General features: G+C 48.8%; 1 protein-coding gene across 1 annotated transcript; it reads right to left on the reverse strand.

Annotated features, from left to right (window-relative positions):
- Positions 1–1,769: 1,769 nt before the first annotated feature.
- On the reverse strand, positions 1,770–7,942 carry TGME49_211910 (kinesin-related protein 3A, putative; the record flags this gene model as incomplete). The annotated part of the gene is made up of 10 exons (XM_018779555.1): positions 7,256–7,942; positions 6,488–6,741; positions 6,044–6,239; positions 5,507–5,649; positions 4,941–5,135; positions 4,248–4,430; positions 3,596–3,764; positions 2,947–3,183; positions 2,423–2,533; positions 1,770–2,038 (listed from the first exon to the last, which is right to left on the reverse strand). The coding sequence occupies exons 1-10, from the start codon at positions 7,605–7,607 to the stop codon at positions 1,770–1,772; spliced, it is 2,109 nt and encodes a 702-aa protein (XP_018635872.1). The 5' UTR covers positions 7,608–7,942.
- Between the last annotated feature and the right edge of the window lie 269 nt (positions 7,943–8,211).

The raw sequence follows: 8,211 nt of genomic DNA on the forward strand, positions 1-8,211 counted from the left end.
TGTGCCGATGACATCTTGTGCACTGAAGGTGCCGCAGCCATGAGGTGGCTCTAAGCAGCTATACCTCTTGCTTATGTGCCGAGTTTGTCTACTCAGCTCTCCGCCATCCCCCCCCCGGCTTATTGCCCTATGGAGGTGCCTGGAGACGCACACGACTACTGATCCTCCTTAACTCTAGACGATGCACCTGTAGCTTCAAATGACACTACTTTCCCTCGTGCTAGAGTGCTAAATCCAACTAATTGATCCTGCAGCTGCTGCTGTGACTTTGATAGCTGAAGTATATGTATGCTGATTTCGTGTGAGCATTGCTCCAGCATTTACCGTTCAAGTACGAAATTCTTTCACCACAGTCAAGAATTTTGTTACGGCTGCCGCGCACGTATTTCTTCGTGTGCTCTCATTTTCCAATAAAACCGCAATTTTTGCTGATTCTACTCAATGGAAACCATATGTAGCACTGACGTGCCGGTGCCACAATCTAAGTAATTCGACGGAATGTGCATATCAGTGACGTGATATCAACAAAAATGTCGCCAAATTGAGGCAAGAGACACGATGCTCGAAGAAAGACCGCCTTTTGTCTTGAGTTTTGCCTTTGTCTGTGCAAAGGGTCTCCCGACGACGCGGCTCCTAAGCCTTTAGTACAGGAGTTTTGAAGAGTCAAGATAACGTGCTGCAACGGCAAGAAGGCAACTTTCATGCATGAAACAGGTTCTCATCGACGATATTAGGGCTTGTTCGTCGGTTGCCCAGTCAAAGCCGCGATCAGTTTTTGAAGCTGATCAGCCAGCCGTTTTGGCAGGCCTTTCCCCAAGTAGCTTGAATAATCGTGGCTCATTTCAGGGTAGAGCAAGGAATCTTGCATACAAACTTGATCAGCGCCTAGGCCTTGTGAATAGAGACCCCGCGTGCTCTCCTCTCTGCCAAAATAAGTTCACATTTTTGTCGCCTGTTACCTGCATAGTGGTAATCTATCAAAATGGCATCTGGCAACGTACGTGCGTGACCAGATTGCGGATTACTTCCTGTGTTGGCAGCCATATGCGATTTTGAACTTGCTTTTTGGACATGTTGAAAGTGTAAGCCAGTGTCTTGACAGCTACCAAGCAATAATGATCTCCGGTGTCATGTCACGTCCGAGCGCTTTCTCTTAGAGGTGAGAGCAGTCTCTGCGAGTGCCCACGATCGTACAACAGATTTCTAACCCATCTGCTGGGAGTTCTCGTCGGAAAACAACTCCCTCCTCACCCGGGACGGTGTGTTCGCTGCTGCAAGCGTTCGGAACCACTCCTCAAATGATGCTTGCAGGCGTCGCTTGTTAAACTCAATGGCATGTAACAGCTGATGTATTTGCCCTTTGACATGCACCATTTCTTCCGTGCACCGAGTATACTCATTCCTGTGTTCTGCAATTCGTTCCTGTATAGATTCTTCCTCCTATGCACAGTGACAGTGCCAAGATCAGAAACACCAGCACTGTTTCACATATAGAAAGGGAGAAAATCAACAGCCCCTATACCGCACTGATAGAAATGTGAATGTCTCAAAGGCGTTTGCCCTTGTGCACTACACGTGAGGCGCATTAACAAAACTTTTAACCGCTCTTGTGCTTAGTACACTAACAGCTCCACTTTGCTAATGACGCCATGTTTGCTCTACGCGAAGCATCCTGCCGATCTGACATTAAATCGAAAAGCGCCCTCTCGACGGCAAACGACGGACGCGGGGTCACATAACACGCCACCTTCAGCATTCTAAAGCTGGAGCTACCTGACCTGTTCCGTGACCCAGTGCTCTGAACCGTTCATTTGTGACACGCGCAGTTGGCATAACTTGTTCCTCTCCTCGATAACACGGCCGCGTGCTTCGTTTGCCTGTTTCGCGAGACACTTCGCCTTGCCGTATAGCTCCTGGAGGTGGACCCGGTTATCTGCAATAATACTGGTCCTTCTGACGTTTCGTCTGAAGTCTTCGAAACTGCGACCTCTATCCAGCAGGAGTGCAGTGGCTTTATCATCGGTCAACGAAAGTATATCTGCTCAAGGACCCGGAGATAACGCTCGCCACAGTCTCATTTTGTGGGATAATTCGGCAGTTGAAAGATGATCCATTTGTTGGCATACTTTCGTGGCATTACACGATGGTGGTAAGATGCACGCCCGAGGTAATACGACGATCGGATTCAGTATCAGATGTGTGCTCTTCTGGATCGTCGAAGGACGGCTCACGACAAGGACAAATTTATGGATGGTTGAAAAAAACTGCTATCGACTCGCACTGCAAAAGATCGATTCATTCGGCGGTCATCCGGTAGCATGTTCCTTTGTATTTCCGTGAACCCTTATTGGAAACGGATATTCCTCTGGCGGGATCCGGAGTTCCGTGGCCCTGAAAGCGCAGCTGGCGTTGTACTACCTACCTTGGTGCGAGTCCCCACCACGAGATGAGGTATTGTTTGGTTTCGCACCGTCACACGACGACAGATTCTCCTTCATCGGATTACCGGTGACTTTAAACACCTCCCACGAGCCTGACATGCAGGGAAAAACCCCGCACGACATGATAACTGGGAATGAGTGTCACGGGGATACACGGGTCGTCGGGGAGAAAACTTCCGGCGGTAGGTTCCGTCGAGTTTCGTTTTCCTCTAGTAGCAATGAGACGATAAGCCGATGGCTCGAGCCTTGAACCAGTATGTCGATTATGCTTGGAAGACCGTTGTCACCAGCGCCTTCATGGTGAATCGATTAGATTACAGAGACGGCAGAACTACGTGGACTCCGCATGCCACAGTGTAACTGTTGTGCCCTATGCCGAGGGCATTCGATATTGAGGTTTCACCCATGCGTCGGCGAAGCAAAGGTTCAGCAAACATCGTTTGTTCCGCAAACACGCCAACTGGATGATCTTAATTGTGTAAAGAACACAAGCTCGTTCGCTCACCGCAGTCTGGCGGCAGTCCCTCAGCCAATTGCGGATGTGCGACAGCATCGTTAACCCTTTCCTTCCCTGGACGGACTCCATTTCTGTTCAACATATCTATCAGGATAGCGATTTCTGCATCTCGCTGTTGTATATGCAGCCTGAGCTTGGCAACAGCATTTCGCAGCTGGCAGTTCCCGTTAGCGTCCTGCGACCCGGGTGCCAAATAGTAGATGTCCCCCGCACCTTCCTCGTGCCCTGCAGGCAGGTCGCGGGTCGAAACGAACGCCGAGAAGGCGTTAGCGTACTGTAGGACGTTAAACTTCTGAAGCTCCTCTTGAAATTATGGAACACTGCAGCAACGTCTCCCATCGTCATGCAGACAAGCAACGGTGCTGAGAGCCGTTTTCGTGCTGAATAATTACATGACTGAAGTGCTCATTAGAAGCAAACTCAAACTGTGTCAGGAAACGTTATGTGTCGTCATTTGCCTCCAGTTTTAGCGCTTTATCTTGACTCGACGTTTTTAAACGTGTTCAGTTGATGATGAGTATTGCCCTTGAGAGGCGTGCCAGTTCCATCAGAAACCACCTTGCGCAAGATGTGAACTGGCAGTTACCCACGCTGTGAAACGGTGATCAAGTGCATCTGAAAAATATGACGTTCTTACTTTGCGATATTCGCTCATTTGTTCCTGCGCCACAGCTGCCTGATTGAGTAGTGGATGATACTTCCTGCAATTGCTTCTTCAGCTTGACACACCGATCGCGGAATATTTTGAAGGCGAAGCGGATCTTGCACACGTCTGGACCAAGCAGCGGTTGAGCCTCTGGATCTTCCTCATAGGCTGCAAATGCACACGATGATAAATTTCTTTCTGTTGATGGGGACCACGGTCGAGGACCTAAGAATGTTCAATTGGCCGGGCAGACAGAGGTGGGTTGACCGCGTGCACGGCCAATAAGGTGCACGACAGGCACAAGTTCCGCGTTTGTCGCAGGCCGGTTAGCAAAAATAGTTGGGCTGTTACTCTTTTGGGCTCAACGATAGGGCTGTCGCATTCATCGTGAAAATTTCCTGATTAGATAAATGCGGCGTAGAGAGCCTCTTGGCGCTTCACTGTTGTTGCAACTCCAGAACGGCCCTCTGCGACAACGGGAGACACTGGTATACGGAGTGAAACCTTCGGAGATTCAGTACTTTAATGGTGTCTCTGTCGATCACCTTTCAACGATAGTCACAAGTATCATTGGCACTAGTACCGGTGTCTGCGACGTCTTTGGTTTCCCTACCGTTTCATGTTTCATACCGTCAATGTAAGCATCGACATAATCTTCGCATCTCCGCTGGTCTTCCTCGCTGAGGTGTCTGTCAAAGTTGAGTGTGCTTCCTCCTTGAGATTTGAGGATTTGAAGATGCGCCCGCAGCTCACCGTTCTCCCGCGTTAACTGTTTTATCAGCAGTTTCGGATCGATGTCTTCATTCACACTTGCCTGATTCTCTATCTGCAGGACACAGAAGGTGAACGGGGATGGTGCATGGTAGCCACGCAGGATGCACATGCACAGGGTTTCGAATAGAACTACGTTACCGGGCACTGCTCAGTCTGTGGTAGTCTCTGGGGGAAAGGCCTGACATTCGATACCAGGTCGGATTCCTTCGAATACGAACCGTTCGCTGGCTGATACACCAGTTGTCTCTGGAAAAGAACGACTTCGTTTGCGCTCGAAGCGGTGGTCAACATAGTTGCTGCTTTCTTGTGCGTCTCTATGAAGGTAAATGTCATGTGCAGCGTCAGAGTCACCGTACAAATTCCAGACAACTGACGTTGGCACTGTGCCAAATACTATAGGCGAAATTCTGTAAGTGAAGATCACCTGCCAGAGTCTTTGTGATGCACACAGGAATATACGGTCCCGCCTGAACAACAGCGTGAATACACGCTTCAGACGGAACCTGATGAGACAGCTACTGAAGAGCATGGCAACATCATTGGCCGTGCTTCCACCTCTTACTCGAGCAACGGCTTGTGCGAACCTACAGGTCGACACAGTCTCTGGTATTGAATCTTGCTCTGGTGTTACAGTTGCCACCATGACCGTTTGGCAGTTTCCGCCGAGGGAATCTCTTAAGACAGAAGTCATCATGGAATTTCTGTATGGCACGTGCACGCGACGGCCCTGTGCCCTTTCATGAAGAGCCACGATGACCTAGAAAAGAAACCGACAATCCAGTACAGCCGACACATTACTTTTCGCTTTTTGATACACTCGATAAATTGTGCTGAATCCGGATTGTTTCTTCTGCACAGCGGAGTCATCGAACAGAAAACTTTCGTTACGCAAATCCGTCGTTAGTCATACCGCTTACCATTCCCGTCAACCTCCACCTTTTGTGTTAAAAAAACCTTGGCGCCGTAGTGGAAAACGAATCTACCATTGGCTTGTGCCTGGTTATCAAGTTGCCTTAACTGAAGCCGTGAAACCTTCTACGTGCTTTCGCGTTTCCCTGTCTCTTTAATCGTCAGCGGTTTATCCTCTCGCACCTGTTTCAGAAGCGTACAAGCTTCCTATTCAGCTACCTGTTCGAGATAGTGGAGAGCGAGGTTGATGCTGCAGGCCTCTCTGAAAACTGTGTCGCAAGGATGGACGCCGCTCTGCTTGACGCGCTCAGACCCTGCCAGGTCCACCAAGTGCAGCTTTGACCTCCTTATGACTGAAGAACCTGGAAAATCGAGAGCCATCAAAACCATCATTACTACCGGCCGATATGGGCCACAGTCGACTCTGTTTTGTTTGACAAGCGAACATGGTTAGCTTATCAACAACACCGTCAAACGGTCAAGCAGTTCTGTATACAGCAAAGTCGCTGCATCCAACTTTTTCTACCTAAAAACCAAAAGCTGCAATTAGTGCCGACAAGTATAGTCGAAAGGGAGCTTTTGCGCCTCTTTCACCTGCAGACTTGTAACAGATTTTTTCGGCGGCAATGAAACACAGCACAGACTAGGAGGAACAGTGCGATGGCGCATTGGAATTTTGGAGTGCTTCCATAGATAGATATTGTACTGCCGACCTTTACTTCAGTATTACAGACGATAACGTTTCAGTGAATTTACCAGGCTCTCGTGCCTCGATCCATATGATAAAGATGCAATGAGATCGAGTGGACGAATCGTTAAGAGGCGTCTCGGCTACTATCCTATTAGTGTCTCCAAGAAATAGCAAATGGAGGGCTTCTTCCTCAGTGGGGGCAGGGTTGACAGACAACCCGCGCAGAATGATATTTCCGTCTTCATCTTCGCTCGCAGCAACCTGAAAAAGTAAAACCGTACTCCTGATTATTCAGTTACACTGTTGGAGGGGCATATTTCATTTGACTAGAAACGTGTTTCCGACAAGCGGACTCCGCACTGTGCTGTAGCAAATTAAGTCTCACGTGAAGAGTCGTCGTTCCAGCCTGCCAGTTTCCACATTTGTGGTGCATTTTACTTGAGCACAGCGTTACACCTCCGTAAACAAATAGCGTGAGTGTGAACCCAAATCAGCCGAAAGCTGCTTGCCTTCTGCAAGTCGTCGAGGCGACGGGCATCGACCTGAGCTTTTGTAAGCAGGTCGTAACCCTTGTCTTGGTAGACCTCCAAGTACGAAATGGCAACACTATATTGTACCAGTCCGTTCCGCTTCATCCGAGAAAAAATGTAGGACAAAGCACGAGGAATTATTCCTCGATCGTTGTAGCTCTCCGCCCCGCCAGTGATTGTGAACGTTTTCCCAGTGCCTGTTTGGCCGTAAGCAAAAATAGTACCGTTGATTCCTGACACAACACATCAAGTATGATCACAGGACCTTTCAGTGGATGTTACGGATAGTCTCTTTTGTGCAGAGGCCGCCACAGCTCTCCAGTTATCTCTATGCACTACATCATTCTCTCTCATCGAGGCTCTCACATGCACACGTTCGAACAAACAGTTGCCGCTAGAACTTTTTGGGAAGAAAGTTTCGCCCATCACTATTCTCCTCCCAAGGCTTATGACGCACAGACAGAACATGCTATCAGGCATGCTCGTCAGAAAATACTACCGACCACGAGGCAACTCATCTGCAGTGTTAGTGGAGAGGCAGACAAAATATCAACTGGGGCTGCAGCTCAGCACCCGTGCACCACTCGATACACATTCTTCAGCATGTATGCTTTTTGCTCGTCCATATTGTTTTTTTATAGTGGCGTGTAGTGTATTCCGAGTCCAACAAAGCACTCTCATGCCCCAGCATTTCGTCCACCAGGCAACTCCCTCCAGCGGGGGTCACTAGGTGGCTTCAGCTGCTACCATTCATAAGGCCTTCAAGGACAGGAACTGCGACCGTCTGAAAAACGGTTTCTTGGGGTGTTTCCATAGAGAAAATGCCGTCGAAGTAGAACGTGTGCTCCTGCTTGCTGTTGTCAACGATCCCCGGGGACGTCTCGTTCCCTTTTCGAGGGAGACGAGCGACCAGAATGTTGCCGTGGCCTCCTCGAAATTCCAATAGCTCTGTCACATCAGTTGTTGGTCTCATCCTTAGGTAAACTTTGACATTTGTTTTCCTTTCGATTTGCAGCGAGGTCTCTCCGGATGCTGTGCTGTTTGTCTGGCTGTCGCTGTCCGGAGTGCTGGCCTCCGGCGGGTCGTAGTTACACGACATGTCTTCAGGTGATACCGAAGCAAATGTGGCATCTCACAGTTTTTTCTCTTTATGAGGTGAACAAGATTTCTCGCTCCTGTTTTAATCAAGTCAAACTGAAAGGGAACTATGAAACTGCAATCCACTAGTTGCTGGGCACAGTCTCTCAATCAGCAAAAAAGCCCGAAAAAGAATGCCGTCATCCGTAGAGACGACAAGACCCACCCGGAATGCTACAAAAAATAAACGGATTTATTCGGTTACTGTTAGTAGAAGGACAAACAGTGTCAGTTTCTGCTGGACACACACGGTCATCGTACAGACGAAATGCATGCTCTTTCCATTAGATCTCACATATATTACGCAGGGGAATACTTGTCTGATTGCGTCCCTCACAATCTGGGCTCTTGGCAGTTGGCCACTCCAGACGACCTTCACCAGGTGAAGACAAACCGGGAACACAAAAGTACGCATTGAGCGGTTTGTCAGATGACTGTCGAGTAGAGTATCTATTACTCTAAAGCTACCAACTGCAGGATATTTGCCAGTTTGTTATCCTTTCTCCTCGTTTTAACCCAGACAGCGTCGTGGGGCACTCGCATGCGGTGCGGTGAATTACGAAAAG

Source organism: Toxoplasma gondii, chromosome X (assembly GCF_000006565.2).
Source record: "Toxoplasma gondii ME49 chromosome X, whole genome shotgun sequence".
Taxonomy (NCBI): Eukaryota; Apicomplexa; class Conoidasida; order Eucoccidiorida; family Sarcocystidae; genus Toxoplasma; species Toxoplasma gondii.